The sequence below is a fragment of the Hylobates moloch genome, unplaced genomic scaffold (genome assembly GCF_009828535.3).
Source record: "Hylobates moloch isolate HMO894 unplaced genomic scaffold, HMol_V3 SCAFFOLD_4, whole genome shotgun sequence".
NCBI classification, from domain to species: Eukaryota; Metazoa; Chordata; class Mammalia; order Primates; family Hylobatidae; genus Hylobates; species Hylobates moloch.
The window spans coordinates 167,377,118-167,400,956 of NW_026652279.1; the positions used below are offsets into that span (position 1 = coordinate 167,377,118).

The following is a 23,839-nucleotide window of genomic DNA, read 5'->3' on the forward strand; positions in this document are numbered from 1 at the left end:
TAGGGACATGCGTTCACTGCCCTAGGGCATCTCATCTCTAGTGCGTCCACTCTTCCCGTACCACTACCTTCTTTCTCCCACCCCACCCAGGGGCATTAACCTTCTTAATAAATGCATCTGATCAGTTTCAGTTCCCTGTAAGTGTCATGCTTAACAGAAGCTTTCACTGAAAATGTCTTACTTTCAAAGTCTTTACTAAGGCCAGGCGCGGTGGCTCATGCCTGGAATCCCAGTACTTTGGGAGGCCAAGACAGGAGGATCACGAGGTCAAGAGATCCAGACGATCCTGGCCAACATGGTGAAACCCTATCTTGCCTAAAAATACAAAAATTAGCACACGCCTATAGTCCCAGCTACTTGGGAGGCTGAGGCAGGAGAATCACTTGAACCCAGGAGGCGGAGGCTGCAGTGAGCCGAGATCATGCCACTGCACTCCAGCCTATGAAAGAGAGAGACTCCGTCTCAAAAAAAAAAAAAATAATAATAATAGTAAAGTCTTTACTAATATAAATACATTGTTAGGCTTCCAAAAGCTTAAAGTTTCCATTTATTTTACCTGGTAACTATTTTACATTTTCAAAGATTTCCCTATTATTCTGCATACTTGGCCACCCCATCTACCTGTTTCATTTCAGAATGCTTTTATTTTATAATAATTATTCCTTACTAAGTATATACTCTACCACTTTATTTTTTCTTGTTGTTGTTGTTACTAATTCTTGGTAAGCTACTCTATGTATCAAGTTTTATTTAAAAATAGGTTTTCATTCTGTGCTTTAAAGTGTAGCTCTTGAGCTGGGTGCAGTGGCACATGCCTGTAGTCCCAGCTACTTGGAGGCTGAGGTGGGAACATCACTTGAGCCCTGGAGGTCAAGGCTACAGTAAGCTGTGATCACGCCACTGCACGCCAGCCTCGGCAACAAAGCTAGATCCTGTCTCTAAAAAAATAAAATAACAATAAAGTGCAGCTCATAGGTTGAGATGCAAGAGTTTCAGTTTGATCACCAAGAGTTTCCTACCTAAAGTTCTAGAGTCCACCTTGGGGCAAATAACAAACCAGTGGTAGACAGCAGTTCCCTAATAAACTGAAGTCTGTAGTAACCAAGCCACTGGAAAATTCAACCCAATTATAATTTTAAACCAAAGAAATTAAGAAAAAAGACTTCATTGCTTGAATGTGAACAGCTGTCTGAGTCACCTAGACTTTAACAACACCTGGGGCCCTGGGAATGAGGCTGACGAGAGATCTGCACATAGTAGGCGTGGGCTCCAAATGTGCTCATCAGCTGACTTCACGTCCTCACGAGTTAGCCTCAGATATGACCCAAAGGATACGTGCCATCTCTTCCTGAAACAGGGTGTCAAATTATATATATGTATGCAAAAAAGAGTAATTCACTGAGCAAACCAAGTTTTGTCTTTTTCTTCTGAATCTGGTTTTAATGTAACCTGTCATCCCCATTTTTCTGATTTATGAGCTCCATCTTCTCTAGATTGATAACTTCTTGAGGAAAACATGCTATTTTACCACCTTTCACTGCTGAATCCCTAGCCCTTCAGCACAGTCTCTGGCACAGAATAAATACGAAATGAATGAGTGAATGAATGGATGGATGGGTGAAGAGAAAAGGCAATGCACAAGATTTACCTATCAAAATCCACCAATGGTCCTTAAAAATGGTTTTGTCAGTAGAGATGCTGAATATATTCATATAATACATTTATTTCAATACTATTAAGAATTCTAGTGTTTTTTTTCTCTTTGGGTATGTATACTTAATGAATACTGGTAGCACAGGGTCCCAAATTCAATGAAGTTTTCTTTGAAAAAAAAGGGGGGGGGGACAATTTTTCAGCAAAGATTCTCATCAAATTATTTGCCACAATAATTTTAAGGAAACAAAAAAATTGATACAAACCTATATAGCTTATCTTAATTTCTATAAAATAAATGAATAAAATTATACTTACATATAATGTAATAATCTTTGTTCTTCTGAAATTCTAGACCCCAGAGGTTAGGGCTGAATTCTTGGAACTTGATGGTGAATTTGATATCTTGGTCTGGTTTGGCACAGTTGAGGAGAGGGGTATTTTCCTTCTTAATAGTGCATCTGTCTGCTTGGTCTTTATCAACCATATAAACTTTATAATATTCATACTGGCCAACAGTTTTAGAGTCCACTTTGGGGCAAATAATATCCAATTTGTCTCCTATCTGTGGGTATAGTACCAGTCCTTGTCCAGGTAGAAATCTAAAAGCATAAGAAAAAAAAGCCATTGAGTTGATAAAAATTAACAGTATTAATGATAGTTACAAGATAGCCAGGCAATGCCGATAATCCCAAACTATACATTTTCAGATTCATGCTTTTATTTATCAAAAGTCTCTTACTTCAGATCAATATGGGATGAATGTATTTTGGAATTAAGCTTTAAAAGAAAAAGGAAAGACAGAGAGAAACCACTTCCCTTACTCTAAGCCATAGGATCAGGCTACCTGCTGACATTTCTTTACCACCCCCTCGCTTGTAATATTTCAATACTCCTTTGTGTAACTTTACAGTAACTTTTCCTCCACGGTGAGTCAGATCTCCCACATGTTTGTTATTTTTTAACCATTGGCAGCTTTAGTTTATTGGGCATGCCACAGAGAGAGCTCATCAATTGGAGGGAACAGTGGATCCACTAATACTTTGTTGTCTTGTTAGTTTCCATGTGCTGTTGATGTTAATTAACAGACAAGTTTCATCAAGAATGTTTCAAATTACTTATCATAATTAGCCAGTCACTGATCAAACAATGGGTTTTTTATTACACTGAACAAAAGAAATGTCTTACAAACGCATAAAAGATAACCAGAAATAATTAGTTGTGGTATTGATTCAGCTGCAAAATGAAGAGTCCTCTACTTGCAAGGACAACAACTACTGTCCCTGCTCTACAAATCTTTTTTTCCTTCCCTTAAGATGTATTTGCTCCAATTAATTCTCAGAAGCAAATCTTTAGAACTAAGACTACTGATACAATATCCCCTTAATGCTTATAGCTAAAAGCCTCCCTCCTCCCTTTCCTCTTTCTTGGGAGCCATGTTCCTGAATGATCTTTAATGGGGAGTTTCTCTGAAAAACTGAAACAAGAACTTCCTAATGAACATCCTTCTACAAGTGCTAACACTAACAACACACTTAGAAATCCCAGCTCGTTCGTAAGCAGCCAAGCCTGCAGGCTCATTAAAATATTAAAGCCTGAGAACAAAGAATCGCCTCTGAATCCTTCCAATCCAACCCTTTCTTTAACCAGAGACGCCCACCAGCCATGATGACTACAGGGTCATAATTCACTAAGAGATAAAGCAAGGATGATAGGGCACCCCCAATTTCAAACCCATACCAAGGGAATAGTTTATGATTTATGCTAATGAATGGTATTAATTTTCTGAAAAGTGCCTGAGTGTGGTTACGAAGCAGCACAAAACGTAACAGAAATCATATTTTGGATTCATATTAAAAACCCGTACGCTTTATTGGCAGGAAAAATGTATGTGGCTGTTACCTCTTTCTTGGGAATGTGTTACTGTACAACCCCCAAAAGGAAGGATGGTCCCCTTTTTTTTAACTGAGCTCCTTTAGCAAGGACATATGACATTCATTCATTCAAAAAAACTTTCTGTGAAACAGAACTCAAAATGAATTTTTATAACAATGATATATTTAAAACAACCATGTGTGTACTGTTGAAGAATTCTCTAGAACTTTTGACAAATGCAGATCACAGTGGAAGCCTCTCTGTGGTATCCCCTCAACCCTGTGAATGGCGATGTATTCTCTCTAGACAATTTCATCTTCTTTATGGACAAAACACAATTCAGTTTCTCAAGTAACAGACTGAATCAGAATGTTTGTGGATGAGGCTAATTTCTTTATCTCCCCCAGCCCCTCCAACACACACACAGTAATTCTGATGTGCTGCTGAGGTTAAAAACCTCAGGCAAGATGCCGGGCTGTAAGTACAAACTAAATTCCATAAACATTAAATTGATCATATTCCTGACATTTCCTTTTTCTGCCATTTTATTCCTTGACCTTTTTAGGACATCTTTAAGGTTTACAAACACCAGGAGTCAATTCCTGCCTAGGGTTTCTCATACCACTCCAAACCTTTTCTATCCTTAATCTGCTCCTTTTGTAGCCTGCACAGACAGCACTATATAAGAGTTAGCTACTATTAGGGGAAGTATTCCTAAATTACAAGCCCTGGGGGCTTCCCAGGCTTCAGAGATTAGGATCCTTAACCAAGCCAGATGTACCCATTTCCTCAACCATTCATTCAGCTCTTTTAAGAAAATGCATTACACCTCCTCCCAAGCTGTACATCTCTGCAAATCTTAAAACTCTCCCACATTACACCCTATGTCTCAAGTTTGGCTCACTATGCTGTTTCTTCATTCAAAATGCTCCCAAGATCCTGTTTCCTTCACAAGGATTTTTTTTTCCTGCTTAACTAAAGATTCACAGGAGGTTTCCTCCCAGGCCATGCAAGTCACCCCTCTTGACTGTCATCACTCACCGTCTCAGCGACAGCTCTTGCTGGTGCTGATGCGGTGAGGTCAAGAACATGGGACGCAGGGGTTGGTGTGGCTTCGGGGATCTCTGTGTTTGAGGGCATATTTTCAGAAGGCATAAGTCACACAAATCATTTAATAAGCCTTTTAATTCATTTTACAAACACGCCAGGCCTTCCTTGATGTGAAGTTTTCATTCAGTGTGTACTGTCCAACTTTGTTAAAAATCTGTAATGGTCAGTGATGGCAATCCAGGGGGATACTTATCAAAACGGAAGTGTGGCGGGGAGGCTCACATTTCAATATGCATATTTGATATGCATTTGATATGCTTGTAAAAAGTAAATCGTGACAAAACTCACTATTCCTGATGATTCCAAAAGCATTAATTCACCTTTCAGAACACATTGTGGCAAAACGTGAGGCAAGAATTTGATCCTCGGCTCTTCAACAGTAATTGTTTCTAGAGCTCATTAAAACAATGATTGTTCCTTTAATTAAATCAATACAAAAGGACTCAATCCTTGAGTGCTTTAGCAGCTTTTACTTTTTAAGCGTATACATAAACAGCCATAGCACACAGTCACTTTAATTGAAGAAATTATGGCTTCTCAGTGGACAGAGTGCAGTTGAGCTGAGAGCCTGAACTACAGCTCTCTTGGCCATGTTTTCACTACGTGCAGTTGCAGTCTGCGTTATTGACTCTGCCTCCCGGGAACTCGCACACTTCCTAAAGCACCATGGCAGCAAACAACAGTACTGTGAGTATAACAACTCAAGTAACCTATTTTGTGCCAGACGTTATGAGTGACAGAAAACTGGAGATAGCTGATCATTAGGAATTTATAGTCTAGCTCCCTGAGGGCAGGCAAGTCCCACAGGTGACTAATTCAATATTAAATGCCCAAGGGGCTGACACAGAGTAGATGCTCAATAAATAATGTATTAGTTGAATAAAAAATAGGAATGAACAAATAGAAGCTAACATTTATACAAATTGAAGTCGAATTAAGTACCGCTCTTTGCAGATCACAGACACAATAGGAATTCTGAAGACAGAACCACTGAGTCGGGACAGGACATACTGAGGAGGAAAGACTGGATTTCCGCAGATGCCCTCCCAGGCACACTGGCGTTTCTGGAGATCAAGGAGCCCTGCAGATGCAGTTTCTGACCCTTTCTCTCTGGAAAAAGTTGTGAGTATTGGCAGTCTTCTACAATCCCTCTCTACTTAAAATGCAAGGCAATCAGCCACCTCCAGAACCACTAATAATACAAACACAGCTGCTTTTGAGCACTTGCTTTTGGCTCAGCACTGTCCAAAGCCCCACACGTCCCATGTTCTTCATTTCAGCATGACACAAGGACCTAACACACAAAACAGGTGAAGACACACTGGTGCCCCATGAGCATGACAGGAAAAGCCCCCTTTCTCTGCGCACTTTTCAGTTTTGACTGCAGCACATTCAATTATAACTCCGGGGTTGCAAAACACATTTTTTTCCCCCAAATCAAGCTGTCCATGAAGTTAAGGGAAATCAAGACACGCACATGTGAGCGTCACATGGAGAGCCAGGGAAAGTCTACCTCCACACCAAGCACACATCAGTGGTGTCTGAAGGGAAGGGGCTTCTTCCAAGGCAGTCATCTGAGACCATGGCTCAGATGTGCAACCCTTCCCCAGGAGGCTGGGAACCAAAAGGTGAGGAAGAAACAGACCAGCTACATGGCACTTGTGTTTTACATTTAATATTACATATGGACTCCAGACGATTATGCAAATAGCAGAATATATATGAAAAGCAAATGGGGTGAGTTTCCTAATACTATCATTTTTTAATGGAAAACAATTGAGTTCCATATGTTATAATCAAGTCAGTAAACAGAGTTCCTATTTTTGAAGTGATGGGGTTTATATTTGAATTCTGTTACTTTGATTGCTTAGACACATTAATAAATCAAACTACACAGCACATCTATCTATGCCCTAAATATTTTGTAATATTCAACAATACACTTCTCCTATGCTGACTTTGAAAGTGTTAAAAAGAATTATGATGATGATAACTGGCTAATTTTAAATTACTAAACTGACTTTCCATTATGGATGCCAAATATAGATTTCTTTCTGTGTGTTCAGATAATGTTCATCTTGTAACCAAAAACAGCAGAGGGAAACAGCCAAAGTTACAACCCATACCACATGGGGGGAGGCTGTTCTTGTTAAACTTTGCCCAGACGAGAGTGGTTAGAGAAGGTGTCATTTAATAAAGTCTGCTGATTTTAAGCCCAAATAAAAAGCAAAGACCACCAAGAGTGATTCATGTCCCACGTAGGAGAGAGAACTGAGCCAGACCAGCTCCGTCTCTGAGCAAAGTCAGAGCAGGCTCTCTCTACTGTCTTCCTGGGAGGGGAAGGCTGCCTCTTCCTTTCCATCAAGAGAATCTCCAGGTTCAGGACTGCTTCCCAGGCCATGGCGTGTGGCTTGGTGCATTCTCACTGGAGGGCCTCCCTGGAAACCATGGGAAGCTGCTCTAAGAGTGAGGCATACTGAGTGGAAATAGGCAACTCCAGTGGTTTTTCCCAGTGAATCAGTCCTAAGCAAGACAATAGGTGCCCTGCCTTTGAATCAAATATAGAGACAATATAATGTGGAAAAAACTGGAAACACTCAAGTAGGGCTTCCAAACTTAACATGCCTATGGTGAAATGATCTGATATTGGAACCTATTTTTACTCTTGGATTACCTATTGAACTTCATCCAAGCTTTTTCCAAGTTTTTCACCAATCTAGACTCTAATACTTCTACATGGAAGTATTAGACTTTGGCTAAGTCTAAGAATCTCAATTAGACATAAGTATTTAGTAATCTAAACTGGATCTCTAATAATTTAGACATTTCAACTTCACAGTCATAATTGTAAAAACTTTAAAAATTAGTCATTATGTTGCCAGGCGTGGTGGCTCACGCCTATAATCCCAGCACTTTGGGAGGCTGAGGCAGGTGGATCACGAGGTCAGGAGGTCAAGATCAGCCTGGCCAAGATGGTAAAACCCCGTCTCTATTAAAAATACAAAACTTAGCTGGGCATGGTGGCAGGCACCTGTTATCCTAGCTACTCGGAGGCTGAGACAGAGACTTGCTTGAATCTGGGAGGCGGAGGTTGCAGTGAGCCGAGATCGCACTACTGCACTCCAGCCTGGGCGACAGAGCGAGACTCCGTCTCCAAAAAAAAAAGTCATTATGCAACACAATATTCTTTAATATTAATAGACTGGAACATAGCATAATTAATGAAGACAACAGAAAGTTTTAACCTACACTACGAGCACATGCTTGTTTAAAACACAGGCCTAATACACTGAAAACATAAACCAGCCACTTGGAGTTCAGAAGTCATCTCATGTGATTTTCATTCACAGACCAGACCATGGCACGTTGGGATGTCAAGCCTGGACTTTTCTGCTGACCTGTATTGCATTATCAGGTCTCACAGGGTGCCTGGGAAATGGACGAAGGCAGTGGTCGCCTGATCTATTTCTGCACTTTGCCCAGTGTAACAGGAGGATCCGTGGGAAGCCAGCAGTGGAGAAGTTTATGGAGAGCTGTGTAGTGAACCCGAAATTGCACTCCCTGCTTCCCCTCCCACCCATGGCTACTCCATTTTCCCTGCTTCTTTCTTCCTCTGACCATACTACATGCACCTTAGCATAAACATCTGATGGCTTCTTACAAGTTTTCTCAAGGTTGGCCAAAGAGTGTAGATTAACAGAGAAGAAAACCCAAATCGCTGGGGGGCCGCTTGATGCTGGTGTAGTCTCTGAAAACACACACGAAATGTGTGACAATATGCCTGGTGGCTCTCCTGAGGGACGCAATAGATCCACGGAGGGAAACCATGGAAGGATATGCCAAAGTTTCCAAACAAGGATGTGTTAATATGTTAGTAACTGACTGCAAGAATATTTAGCTGACACAGAATAAAGAGATCAGAACACAAAAGATACAAACAGGAACTACCAGTTTCTATGTCCAGACAGACAACTAGGCCAGGTAAATCCCAAATCGAGACAGACACGATGACAGTGCTTGGAAATGCTGTGGGAAAGCTTCTATTTAAAAAGCATCAGATTCGATCCAGCGCCACTTCTACCTAGTATTACACACATAAAGATCTCTTTAAATATTTAATATTTATGTGTAATTATGGCAGTTATCGTGCACTTGAGAAGCAGGGCCATGTTACTCATGTAACAGGACAAGGTGAGTCCTGACATGGATGCTGGTGCACGTGCGAGCGGGATAAATGTGTGTGGGGGGAGGAGGCCCACACATAAAGCTCTTCTACCTCTGGGGCAAACTGCCAAGCAGGGCGAGATTCATAATCAATTCACATTACTCTCTACAAAGAATTATTTTTCTTTTCATTTCAAAATTATATTAGTGTATATGATCATTGTAAGCAGATGGCTAATTTCAGTTGAAAATATACACATCAATAATACACGGCATGTTGTTCTGTTTATTTTGCTGACTGCACGGAGACAACCATAAACAAATGGTCACACACACACTGCCTTTACCTGAGGCCACTTTGAGCTACTGAATGGTGGACTTAGAATGATTTTTAGCTTTCTGTGTTTTCTTTGCAATAAATAGTCAATGCTTTTGTGATAAGATTAAAACATTATTTTTTTAATGTAGTTTCAGAAAAACTTTGTGTTATCTTTCATAACTGACTTTAAAAATAAGCATTTAAAATATTTAATGCCTACAGACTTAAACTTTTGATGCAATTCCCTAGCAAGCAGATAAATAAAATTATCCTAGTTGAAGGTGTGGCCTATTTAATACATAAATCTGAGTCCACAGAAGCTGTAGTAACAAACTTGTTTACTCAAATAAGTGAAAAATAGGGAATATATACAATTTATGCTTAATCATTGAACTGTACAAACATTTCAAAGATTCTAAATCCCAGCTTTACAAAGAGGCTCAGGCCTAGCAGTTGCAAACCAAAACTCATGTAATATTACTGGTTTATTCCCAAGCCAGTGTTCTGTATTAAGTATACTTCGAATTTACCCCATTTTGGAAAACATCTACTTCTTCCATAAAAGGCTTTAATTTTTAATTAAATGCCAAAGCCTACAGTGAAGAAGAGAAGTCACAGTGCAAACGGTTCGTCTGCAATTCCGAATGCGGATGAGCAGTCTGCAGTTCTGCTGTAATTGGCTGGTGTTTCCAGTCACCTCCTGACAAAGGATGCACGCTGCTCTGGATAAGCCCAAACCCTTGACCCTTCACCCCACCATGTACTTCGGGCCTGCCACGTCTATACGGAGCTAGAAGAGCATTAACACCAAAGACCAAGGCTCCTTTCCGAAGTGCTCTGTGCACTTGGGAATACAAATACTCCCAAGGAAGGACTTCGCATCATGAGCATGTGAATTTGATGGCACACTTCATAAACAGGCAGGATCTTCAGTCTTGAATGTCTTCCATTTAATGCTAGATTGCTGCAACAGCTTAATAAGGTATTCTCTCAATGCCCCAAACATAAGAGTTTTGTTATAAAATGAATAAATAAAGGCAGGGCCTACGAAAGACACAGGCAGTAATAAGAAATACTTGGAAAATGTTTTTTCCTTTTTTGTGGATAGCACTTTACTGCCCCCTTTTGCACTTTAACATCAGAACAAGTTTCTATGCAGACTTATTCTGAAATCAGAGAAATACTGGGGTGTAGTTATAGGGTGTCAGGTTTATACGGAATTAGGTTACCAGATACCACTGCTTAGAGTAAAAAGTAATTACCTTAAAACTTCCAGCGAGTGCGCCACTATCTTCTCAGTGGCTTTAAACCTCCAAGAAATAAGGTAGTAATTGGAGGCTTTAATTGACATTTTCTGCTTTAATTTGAATGTGTATGTGTGTTGGAACAATTGCCTGTTTTCACAGGTGCCCCTTCTTTCACACTTTCCTAAAACAAATATCATCTGCAACATGAACCTGATTTATTCAAGGAAAAGAAAAGGGGTCTAAGAGCAGGCTATACAATTTGGAACCATTAAAGTGTTATAAATCTGAGAGCAAAGACTAGATGGGTGGGGGTGGGGGGTACAATTCACACCAATGACAAGCAAAATCTTTTCAAGAAAAGGAAAGATGAGAAGCACAGAAATTCAAACACACGGTGAGCTGATAGGCACACAAACCAGTTCAGCAACTCTTCAAGGTGAGGTGTATTTGTGCCTCTTCATCATGCATACCTTTGAAAAAAAGTAATTAAACTACAGTCTAAAGGAAAGTTTAATTTGTCAAACTTGAATCTGCAGTAACAGAGCTAGAGGGCTCCCAGTTCCTGGCCCAAAGACCTCAACCTGTATTTGACAGAGCTGCGTGTGATGCTGTGTATCCTTTTATTTAAACACAATCCATTTTCCTCTGTCAGTCTACAATTAGCATATGAGTCAAAATAATATTAAATTTCATAGCCCACAGTGCTGCACAATTGAATGAAAACTGACTCCTTTTGATGTGAATCTAGTTTTTCATTTGTGATGTAATGCTCGAAATCCTGCTGGCTAAAGTTAATTTTATTTTAAAATGCTCCAAGACAGTATTCTCATAGTTTAAGCTTTTTTTTTTCTTCAGGAAAATAACAGAAGTATTTATTTAATTTTTATCTGTGCCATGATTTTCACTGTCATAAAAGCCTCCAATTCACAGAGGGGCATACCTATAACTGGCTGAGGCTAAAAAATCATCTACTTTGGTATTAATCATCTAGAAGTCTAACTTTAAGTGGGTGATCCCCAAATATCATTGTTGTCTTTTCAAAAGTTGAGACTAGTTAAATCTCTGCCATGAAATTAAGACAAAACTCAACCACCTATCTCAAAATAAAAATGCAGGTCTTTATTTGCCAAAAAAAAAAAAAAAACACACAAACCCCCCCAAAAAATCAGCCTATGAATTTCGTAGCTAGATAAGAAAAAATGTGGAGATTTGAAGAGTAAGGCTGGGATGCTACGTACAGTGGGCAAGTGAGAAGGGGTGTGATCTCACAAATGCCAAATTTCATCCTGCTGGCTTGATCACGCTGGCTCCATTACTAAAAGGAGGATTTCATAACCCTCAGAGACAAGATGCACTGCAGGCTTCTTTCCCAACTGTAATTTGTGTGCACCTGTACAGTCTTGTTCCAAACCACGCTTTTAGCAAGAGTCTATAAAGGAAGGTGGAACTCTTGTTATTTATAGGTGAGGCACCAGAAAGAAAAATGGTTTTCATAGAGAAAGAAATTCAAAGGGCATTTCCAGCTGGTTCTCTCTTGTTTTAGATATGAGTGTTCAAATCCATTTGCTCATTTACCTGAGTGGGAAAAATCGTGTAAATCATACAGGGAATGCCTTGGCATTGAAAAAACTCAAAGAAATGGAATTAAGCTACAGTGACAAGCATAACAATACTGCAATCTAGAGTTAGGGAGAGCATATCTTTTGTTTTAACCCTCTGCCCATCCCTTTCCTTCCTACCATCACATTTTTTTTTTTAACTACAAAGAATTTTGCCTATTGACAAAAATGATTCACCCATGTATTATTAAAGTGAAACCTTTCCCTTTTGGTGGGGCCAACAGCCCAGCAAGGGGCTGCCATTCCTGCTCCTCCAGGACTGAGTCTGTCTTGTTTACCATGGGACCCTCCCTCTGACCCCCGACCAGGTACCTTGCATAAATAGGGTGCTCAATAGGTGTCTGTGTAATTAAAGAATGAACAAATTAATAAGGCATAAGATGAGATAAAACTCTCCAAGTTCTCTCTTGCTATAAGAGATTCACCTTGCCAGTCAAGCATAATCAGCCTAGTAACACAGTTTACAAGGCTGTGTGCAATTGCTTTACAAGCAGGCTGCTTCACAGATACCTCCTTCCCGGGCTTCAGAGGAGGGTCAGGGCTAGGTCTGCTGTGGGCGTATGACAGGAGACATTTTCCTGCACGTCTCAGGGCTTTGCCACAGCCCATGGAGTTAGGGAAGAAAAGGAAGAAAAACAAAGCAGGCTACAAAACAGCCAGGTCTGTACTGCTAACATCAAAAGGGAGCAAACTCAGACTGGGTTCCTGACTTCCATACGGATCACCCCCACAACTGTGTACCTTAGGAAAATAGAAACAGTGCTCCACTGTAACTTCGTGGACGACCCATTTATTTCCTGCTTAGTCACCACATCCAGCCTGGAATTACCTTGACCAAAACCCAAAAACACCCCAGAAGTTAAATACTATAAGTGACTCAAACAAGCAGCTACTGAGAACTGCATGAAAGTAATTGGACAAGGAGGAGGAAGGAGGATGTGCTGGGGACCCTGAGTTCTAAAAGGCATGAAGATTTGGTTGTTGGAGACCTCTGGCCGGCGGCTGCATGGTCTCCAGGTAAGCAGATGCTAAGCATGGTGAAAATGCAAACCAAGGGGCACCACTTGGAGTCAAGAGAACCCCAGGCCCACCAATATTCACCGCCTGGCTTCCTTAAACAAATGGCTCCAAACTTGCAGAACATCAAAAGCCAGATGGGCTGTACTGAATGAATCCACAGGCAAGAAGCCAGAATCCCAGTTTGCTGTAGAAATAAGCCTGGACTTGATTTGAGTCTTCTCAGCTCTGACAAGCTGGAGGCTGGCACTGTTCCCAAAATCGAAAATAAAATGGCATTTAATTGTGACTAGACTCTAAAAAAGATGTCATACTATCTCCTTAGCTTGACACACACTCAGCATCTCACCAAATGGATCTCCCCTCAAAAATCTGACCTCTTTTTCTCCCAACAAGAAACAATCAAATGTTTCAATTTTTAAACGGAAAATGTTACCAGTCAAAGGAATAATACTCCATATATGCACGACTATTATATATTGTAATAACTCTCCAGTCATCCTTTAAATGGGCTGATCATTATTCTGTTTCCATTGGGTATAACCTTATTATACCCGAGATTTGACATAACCTTATTATATCAAAGATTCAAAGGTTCCATTTAAAACTACACGACCATCATAAGAAAGTGACTATAAATCAAAATGGATAATGACAGAATTAAACCAATTATACCACAAACTTTTTGATCCATCATGTATGCACTGCTTTAAGCAAATGCATGCTTAATTTAGTTATATGATAAAGACTACTCCATGCAACAGCATAAGCAGGAGGCAGAGGATTAAAAGAGGGATCCTGGCCCCAGACGAGCTGGGTTTAAATCCACTTATTAGTTCAATATGACTTTGGCTAAGTTAATTAACCAATTTGGCCACAGTCTCCCCACTGGTATTATGGATATATTAAAAGTACTTCCCTCATATGGTTACCATGAAGGTTTCAGGAGTATTTGTCAGGCAGTTAGAACAGCAGCTGGCACATAGTGAGTGCTATACACAAAATGCTGTTAATAAAACAGCGTCCACCAGTTAAGCAGTTTTCTAAATATCATGTAATATCAATGTAAAAAATGCAATATTGCCCATCCCTCCAGGTTGAATTAATGTATTCATTCAACAACCCAACTGCTCACAGTACTCTCTACTAGAATATACAAAATGAATTCAAAGAGCCTCCTCTCAGTCCACAGTTGCACAGATGAATGAGAAAGTCCACGGTTAAAAGTGTTATTAGAAAGCACCAAAAGCAGGAAAGTAGAGGAGAGAGAACTTAATTTAATAGGACAAAAGAAATACAAAGGGTGTTTCGTGTAGCAGACAAGTCATAAGGAATGAGTAGAAGTTTGGCAGGTAAACAAAATAAATTAACATCAAGGAGTTTAAGGTGAAAGTATTATGCTATAGTCTTTATTAACAGAGTATTTTAATTTTTTCCTTGTATGCAAAGGCAAATTGAACCCGGCCGGGCACACAGTACATATTCGACTGACTTTTATTAATAACAACTGGTGTTTTATTGATTGGTTCATTGCGCCAATCACGGAGCTTAGTTCTTTAAATACAGTAAATGTTGACCAAAATTTTGTTACTCTTTTATTCAGCACTATTATGTTATTGTCCCTATTACAGAGATGGGACAACCGAGAGACACTAAGGCTACTGCTCCTAAAGCTACACAGCTAATAAATGGCTAAACTGGGATTGGACTCACATAGCCAAACTCTAAAGCCTGTGTGTGCCCTTAACTAAACTACAATGGCACTTGCCCTGCTGTCTCTGCGAAACCGAATTGCCTCACCTATCCACGATCATACTCATCTTGAAGAGCAGTAGGTACTGATAAGTCTCACATGAAAGTAGCTGAAATCAGTGACTCAGCTGTTCCTGTGAGGGATGTCTCCAGCAACGGCCTGATGTAGGGAATCCTGGGGCGTGTTCACAGGCGGACGTGATAGACACACGCTGCCCTTGGCGGAAATACTGTTTCTTTGGCTTGCTTACTATTTTCTTTATTTCGGTCTACTGTGACTTTGCTTTGAGATGCCCACAGTATTTCAAGACTCAAGCTCCTCCTCCCTTGGGCTGTTTCCGGACCCCTCCAGGGGCAAATGCCATTCCCTTCTTCTGTGTCCCCACCTTGCACCAGGCACCTACCTCTAAATGTGCCTGCTCCCACCTGGGCTTCTCTCTACTGGACTTAGACTTTAAATCTCGAGGGTACAGGTCACTCTGCCTTGTATTGTTGGAGCCGAGCAACGGGCCTAACACTTAATAGTTGCTTGCTGAATTAACAACAAATACTCCACCATCAATGGTTAGATCCTTGATGCTCCCCCAACAAGGCAAGGACCACAGATTTCTTTAGAGATCCCCAAACAGCTTTAATGTTGAGTTGCTTTCCCAGAAAGGTTGGTGTAGGGCGAGGGTTCTCAGTGTGGCCCTGAGGCAGCAGTTGCGAGCGTCACCTGGGAGCTTGTTAAACATGTGCATCTTCAAGCCCCACCCCAGACCTCAGGAATCAGGAACTCTGGGAGTGGGGTCCAGAAACTCCTGTTTTCTCAAGCCCTGCAGGGGATTCTGGTGCCCTAAAGTTCAAGTGCCAGGGACCTCTGAGCAGTCCCATTGTCTCAGGTCTCATCCATGTCTAGTAGCAGAAGGATGACAGTTAAGACAGGCTAAACTGCCATCAACACAAATCTGGGTTGTCTGTCCATTCCACTAATACTTACTGGATGCCAATGCTGGACAGAAGTAGGGACTGATGAAATGAAGAAGGTGTGTCCCTGACTTCTAGGACAGGTAGAGTGGTGAAGACTTGCATATCAATCATGACGTACCGTGTATATGGTTCTTTCTAAGTACATCTAAGTACAAAGTGCTGCGGGATTATGAAGAAAAGACTTGAAGAGATCACTCTTGATCTGTGTCATAAAGAGACAGAACATGTCTAGGAGAAATCAAGAACTTTACTGGACAGTCCATTATAATAATGATCCATTTTCCCATAGAAAGGGGGGATTCAAGGCCTACGAGAACTTGCATTCTTTTAAAAATCTAAAATGTACCTCGAATATAGTTCTGATAGATAAGTAAAAGATGACATTTTCGAACTTCTTCTGCAGCTAGGTACATTCTCAGCTTGGTCTGGAACATGATTTGCCCTGCCCCACTCACTCATTAGACAATTCTGATTCTGGGCAAATGTTTTAGGGCCATGGTAAGCCCAGGTAAAGGTGTGGAAAGAGCAAGGATTATAATTCATCAGCTATAAACCTGGGCTGGAAGAAATCAATTGAGAAACACTTCTGGCTCTGAAGGTCGGAAATTCTTTGCTATGCACACAGGTCAGGTGCCCCGCAGGGAATGTGGATTGGGAACAACAGTAGAATAGGCAGACAATAAGGAGTTGCACCCACCCCACTTAAACACACATCCACCCCTGCCAAAAATGCTAAAGCATCACTGGCTTTCCTCAAAGACAAACATGTTGTCTCTACTGGTTTCAAAAGTCTGGGTAGCACTCATATTACTCTAGGGTGATACGAGAGTGGTGTACACGGAAAACATGGATAAGGCCGCAGTGGCAATGGGGATGTGGGTAGCAAGTATGGGAAGACAGATACAAATACTGTAATTAAAATTGGATGCAACAGGATTTAAATTGAGAAAATAAACTGGTAATATAAATAAATAATTATAATAATATATAAAAACAACAATAAAATAATAAAAATAATAATATAAATAAATTAAGTATGGCAGAACAGCAGTGGTTCATTCGCAGCGCTCTAAATGTATGCCCACCACAGAGTAGTGTGAACGCTTACCTACTCATGCTTTAGAGAATGAAAAGAGCACACTATTAATACTCCACTACTGCCCACTTTTTCTTCCTATTTTGTTTAGAGAATTATAAGGGCAGAAACAACTTGTTTAATGGAGCTTTCCCTTCCACGTTTTCTTATTTGAAATCAGCAAGTATGTACTTACCAGCCACAGAATGCTTTGGACTAGAATTACATATTTGAATTTATACATGAAAGGAAAATATGTTAATAGTCTAGAGGCACTGCTGGTTCTCTGCTGGAATAACAGAAATAGGTTCGCCTGGCATTCAATGTGCATGGAAAGCATTTTATAACTGGTCACCTGCTCTTTTCACTGGTTTGCTAGATCCTCCTTTCTTATCTCTAATACTTCTGAAATATCTTCTCACAGGTAGACTGCAAAGCTAAATGTTGGATGAAGGTTAGTAAACAAATGGCAGGGCTTTCTTGAATGACTGCTTTAATCACTTTAACCCTGTTTCTGATAGAAAGCTGGAGGCCAGGGCAATTCAGCTTTTTCTTTTGTCATTTGCCTGCCATAAATATGCACCAGTCTGCGTTTGAAAAGCTGAAGGAGGCGGCAAGCTTGCTGGACATTTATCATGCTCTGTTCCCTGTTAACAAGCAAATACTTTAGTTGAATGGGCCATTAGCAATCATTGTCGAGTGTAGAATGCAAGGTGCTTCGATGTGACCAGCTTGTAAATTAGGGGGTAGCCCCTCTCTGATGAAGCTAGACAAATGAAATGGATCTATTAATACAGATTGCTGAATTAAGTTAGAAAAAGAAGGTAAAGTAACAGGCAATGGATATGGCCAGCCTATATGCAATACTTTAAAAATATTTTTAGTCTATGAAAGCTACATAGTAATGGCTACAGTAATTCCCATAGTAACAAGAAAAACAGGCAACAAGGGCCAATGTATCTACAGCCCCAAACAGATGCTCAAGTCAGTTGAGAATTCGGAATAAAATCAGTGAAATGGGTCTAAACTATAATATTTATGATTTAATGGCCATTTTTGTCAGACACAGAATCCAAGAGTCTAGAAGGGCCCTATGTTGCTGTCAAAAAAAAAAAAAAAAAAAACAGCACTGAATTCCCCTTTGTAAAACACACCAAGATGCACTCCATCAAGAAAGACACTTAGGGTGTTCGCAGCCTTTGGCATTTCCAATGTCTTGAGAGTTCAGACTCTTCCAAAGTGCTGAGACTTTCCTGTAATGCCAAATAGGGGGCAATCGAGCAAGTATTTCCTTCTGGCTTGACCCAATTGCGTATGTCACTCTGCATGGAACCCAATCGTGGTTTCAATGGCTTATTTTGTTTAATGGCTGAAATGGAAAGTATGGAAGGCAAAAACAAAAGTCTAGCTTACTTACAAGGTTGTTCAGGACAGAGGGCGGTAAGATTCAACAGCACAGAGATTTTTTTTGTTTTTGACTTTAAGGCTGGGCAGCACTAGCATTTTTAGAGTCCTGTAATTTATACTACCTCTAACAGCCTACCCCACTCAACTCAAAGTTTTAAGACTCACATTTATGAGTAAAATTACATCTAGGTAGAGCCCACTGCTCTTGGCATATTGGATTACTACTCATTTGAATTAAAACTAAATTCCTCCCTCCCCTTTTAAAAATTGTATTATATCTTTTTTTCCAGGGTGGGAAAGACAAAACTCACAGAAGAGCTCTGTGGCTGAGGGAGAGGGACAATGTGTCCTGTTTACCTTTGCTTCTCCCATGCAGTGGGAGAGGGAGCTGGTCTGAAAAGATGGCTGAAATCAAAAGGTCTCTGTTTTCTTTTCAGATAACCCCAGCCCTACCTATCCCCTCTGGTCGCTATTCCTTCCCAGCATGTCCCTGCCTGAAGCCCAAATAGATTAAGGCAATGACCGCGAAGTGCAGTTAATCCTACAGAACGGCTGCCGCTGTTAGGCCAGGAGTTAAAAAGGAAAATCTCCCAGGCCCTAACAACTGCAGTGATCTGAAGTTTTAATCAGCCCCAATCTCAATCTATAAAAAAGGCAGTCAATGAAATCTACCTTTGCCATATTATCCACCACCAATGAGCAAGAACTGAGCAGCTTTTCTTTACCGCCTCAGCCATCCCAGACCACAAGTAGAGCTTTCATACTTCCTAATCCCAGTTTCCAAGTCTGTGTGGTTCTCACATAATGCCCAACAGCCTGGAGGCAAGGGCCTTCCTCCCGTGCCCTTTTCAGAGACGTGTCATTTCTAACATCAAGCTAATCTATATGTTGCCATGGCTTCACCCTTTATCTGCCTTTACATCTTATGAACTGCATGGATTTACCACATTATTTTTATCTGAAAGACAGAAAATGGTGGTTTTATTGCCATACAATCAGATTACTGCTGCTAGTTTCTCTATGCCTTTTTACCATACTTCAATCAAAAGGGATCAGTTTCTTTATACTCTGCCCTTGATTTACATCACATCTGTAAAGACCTAGTCTGAGTTGTAATCCCCTTATTAACTATGACCAGGGTTGATTTGCCTAAAAATAAAAGCAAATTGTGTCAGACCCTTTCACTTTGTTTTTGATTCGGAACTACAAAATGGATTACTAAAGAAATCTTCAGAGTTCACACGGCTAGTATCGTGCTGAATTTAAAATGAGAATTAAACAAGTTAAACAGGGGAGGCATGTCAACGGTTTACATCTTCCATCATGGGAGAAGGGCTGAATTGCTGATGTCTTTGTATTCTTTGGCTTTATAGAGACAATGAAGCCACAGGAGTTTTTCCAAGCTGTTCGGAACATGTCCCATTTGCTATCCTTCCTTCTTTGCTGTTCTTATATTCCTCCCCCAGCCTCCTTCTAATTCCCCCCTTAAAAAGAAGGGGGGAGCTCTTCCCTGAAAGAGCTAATTCCTGACTAGAAGCTTATAGTTCTATGGGTTCTGCATATTTTAATCAAAATATTTTAAACAGTTGAGCACTCCTCTTTAAGGCTCTACTCCGCTACACAAAGGGTGAGCTCATAAGCAAATCTATGTAGATGTATATTAAGTGACCTGAAAAACAGGTTCTTTATGTCAGCAGCAAAGGCAGGCAGAGATTAGGCTGATAGGAGGACCAGTTTAATCACCTTCCTTAGAAGAGCACTTCTATTTGTCTAGTTTGCAATTAAGTATTTTAAGAATGAAGTTTTCATAAAACGTTAAAGAAATATCTTTCCTAAAAATTTTTGTATTAGGGTCTACAATCTGTATTTCCTTTTTCCCTGCCACTCCCATTCCTATGACGCATTACTGCAGTCACGGTGGGATCTCGAAGTTTCCCATTAGGTGAACGCACTCTAAAACGTCGCCCGAAGTTTGGTGTCATACTGAAGCTCTCGGGAGCTACCAGGAAGATTTCAGAGGAAGGAAAGACAGCAAGGATTTAGTTGCTCCAGTTGCAATGTCCATCTGAAGGCAATTATCTCACTGATCCACCAACCGAAGGATGCACCCCAGTAAGTTTACAGACAAGAGGTTTTAAGATAAATCTACCAATTGTTCTTCAGCTGACTCTATGGAGAAACCATTCAAACACATAGTTTTTAGCTGGTCTCCAGGCCAATGGCTAATTCACCTGTCCACATACTTTAGCTTAAGTCAGAAGCCTTTGGAAATGCTGGAGTCATTTGCATTTCTTTGCATCGGTAGAACAAGTGTCAACAGCTTATGCTTTGTAAAAGATTTAGAACCAAGTGCTTAACAAATCATCTTAACCTCTAGCTCCTGTTTCTGGGGCTTGAAGCTGTAATTGCTGAGGTTAAGATGTGCAGTCCCTAGACACGTGATTCTCAAATAAATTCTCATCTGAAAACAAGGCTACCAAGCATGTTGTGAGGTATCGCTTTAGCTTGGTCTTTGTGCTCTGCCTGGCTCACTTGTCCTGTAGAACAACGACAGTCCATTACCTACAGTTTATCATCCTGACAAAATGTGAGGAATGTGGATGTGAAAGCACTAACAATTCCACCCCTGGTGCTTTGAGCTTTTTTCTCTCTATATTAAAACCGACAAGATTAACCCAAACGCAAACTGTGGAGCATAGTTCAAGGGGCTATTCAATCAGTGCTGAATGTGCATTTGTTTACCTACAAAAATAAGAATTTCAGACACAATGGAAGGCAGGCTGGCTTATATATGTTATTGAATGGACTGTTTAAACAGCACTGTCCATTGTAGTTTATTTTATCAATCTCTAACAGGTCTGTATTTATTCAGAGCCTGATTGTGGTGAAGCCCACGTATTATACGTTATCTGGATATTATCCAGCCATTCTTTTGTATCAAGCCAATTAGTATCAGGAATCCAGTATTATATAGGGAAAAAATTACATGGGAAAAGCAAAATGCTATGTTAACTAACTAGTATGTGATGCATAAGGAATGGTAACCCCAGACATAAGGCATTAGTACTCGAAATTTTCAACAAAGTCAGTGTAATGCATTGCAGAACACCATACCAATACAGATTTGCTCACAGTAAAGTAAAATTAATTTTTTTAAAAAAAGAGCCCGCTACTTTACTTAGGCCAAAATATCCCTCTTGGGAAAAAATGTTCTACTGAAGTGTTAGTCAAAAACGGAAGCTAGGCATTACTGTTCTCTGCTGAATAAAAAAAAAAAAAAACTTTAAACAACCAAAATGGCTACAACGGACCCAACTCTACCAGAACATATCAAAGCAATGTGAATAACCGAACAGGGCAGCTACTGTTTCAGCACGCAGGACATCTTTCCATTATTACATACAGTCAGGAACGGGCGAGCCGACAATGTGATTAAAGTCGTTACGGAGACGCTGAATTTACAAAGGGTTTTCTGGACCCTGTATCCAAACAGCTGCTGCATGCTCCCTGTGTCGACCACCTGCTAAAAAAGCTGACCCCTGAATGAAACAAATCTAATTACTGATGGCGGCTTCATTACAAATGAATTGTTCCACAGTTCATAGAAACTGATGTGAAACTTCAATGCATTTGATTACCTTCCTGCCACATCATATTTACCGACTGAAACTTTCCCCTGGAAATAAATATAAAACTTGCCCAAGGAAAGCGACCCCCTGGCGTCAGGGGGTTGTATGCATTCTCAAAAACTTACAGAGGGCTCTTTCCTATGGCTCCTACAGGGAGAAATCTTTCTGATCTCTGGAGCTAGCATTCAGCTGCAAAGGAGACCTTTTCCAGGGACACATGATCCAGTCATCCAGGCAAGCCGTTATCAGGAGAATTTTAAAAGAAATGCTGCTGGAGGACAAGACAGCAGCAGCAACCTCAACCGCGCAAACGGCAGGCTTCCGGAAACGCAGGGCCCACGCAGGTCTGGACATAGCTGGAAAGACACACTCATCTTCATCATCAGAATGGGGGGGTGGGGGGCGGTAAATACCTGTCACCTCCCCCCGGGACCCCCCACCTCGACACATTACAGAAAGAAGTTATTAATGTCTAAACCTTAGGTTGAAATAACTATTGTTCTACCTTTCTTTTTCTCCCAACTAGATATTTCTAATTCTCCTACCGGATACACACAAACTCATAGTTAATAACGCAAAGATAAAGATACACACACACCAAACTAAACGCTGAAGAGGCTAACGGAATTTCTTTCAACTAGATTTAAACAGAAATATTAAATCCTCATAAGAAAAAAAAAATCAGCCTCAAAGACAGCCGGTCAGTGAAAGTGCAGAGTGGCTGGAGAAGGCGGCCTGGGGGAGGGGCGAGGCCTGGCGCTGCGCGATTCCGCATGGAAGAGTGACCTCTGGAGGCACCGGGCGGGCAGCGGCGCCGCGGGCTCCCCCCGACCGCCTCTCCCGGACTCAGGGGCCCGCTGCAGTGCGAGGTCCTAGCCCGGCTCCTTCCGGCACTACCTGGCGCCTCCCAAGCCGGCATCGATGCAAAGATGCCGCCGCCAGTACTTCATCAGCAAATACAATAATTTACATTAAAAATATAATCCATGCAAGAGCAGACTACACGGAAGGACGCTGAGCTAAGTTACTTCTCCGTATGAGCGGTGTTGAAAGTGCCTTCTAGCATCATACAAACATTTGTTTAAACCGATTTGTAACCGACATTTTTGCCCATTTCATGAAGGGATTCTTGGTTAACATGTTAGTGAATTTGAAATTTGGCACTTTTAAGAGAATGGACACTCCTTTAATTAAGACGTGATTTCTAAATCAATCCCCCATTTCTTTTCTCCTAAAACCAGGCCCAACTTGCTCAACTTCAATTAGGCCATTGATTTTGCTTCTGATCTCAAACGTTTTCTCCAGAAACCAGCTAATGTCTGCATACTTCTTCTCCAAGTTTCCGGAGACTACAATTCCATGATTCTGTAAAACATGTTTTGGCTGTGATTCGAAATAAGGGGATATACAGTACTGAATGCCCAGATGACTACGAGTTATGACCACACAGATTTAGGGATGGATGGGATTTTCTAAATTCTGAATGCACTCTGGTGGCCCAAACTGAAAGTTACTCTCCACAAGGCCTGGCTCGCTCCCGGCTATAGCGTCCGGTAAGAGCAAATCTGATCTTAAGGACCCCCTTCCTACCAGGGTACCGAGGGAGAAGGCTTCAGGAGCAGTGTCGACTGGGCAGGGCCTTAAGCTTTTATAGGAAGTGCATTACAATCAGGTCGGCCATCGAGACCGCATACTCCGGGGCTACCGGCTTATGAACGAAGCGGGAGGCCGAGGTGCGGCGGGCCCTCAGGGAGAAGCCTAAGGCCCGTCTCCCCCGCGCGGAGGAAAGGGCTCGACGCCCGAGTTCTCCTGCGAAGCAGGCGAGCTCCCCGCGCACCCTCGGGCTGGCGGCGCGGTGCCAAGGCGCCCCGGCTCCAGGGCTCTGCGGGCCGCGTAGCGACTCCAGGCTCCCCTCTCCAGGACGCGCTCCGCTGCTCGCGTCCTGCCACCCCGGTCGCTCGCCCGCCCGCGGGCCCCGGACCACGCCGCCCGCGCTCCCCGCG

The 23,839-nt window shown here is 41.4% G+C and overlaps 1 protein-coding gene across 3 annotated transcripts in view; it reads right to left on the reverse strand.

Moving 5' to 3' along the window:
- The window catches only part of EFNB2 (ephrin B2), a 45,794-nt gene that overhangs the window by 20,731 nt on the left and 1,224 nt on the right, over positions 1-23,839 (reverse strand). For all 3 annotated transcript variants that reach the window (XM_032151298.2, XM_032151296.2, XM_032151299.2), the window contains exon 2: positions 1,972-2,255. In XM_032151298.2, coding sequence (XP_032007189.1) covers positions 1,972-2,255 — 284 coding nt within the window. The remainder of the gene's footprint in view (positions 1-1,971; positions 2,256-23,839) is intronic.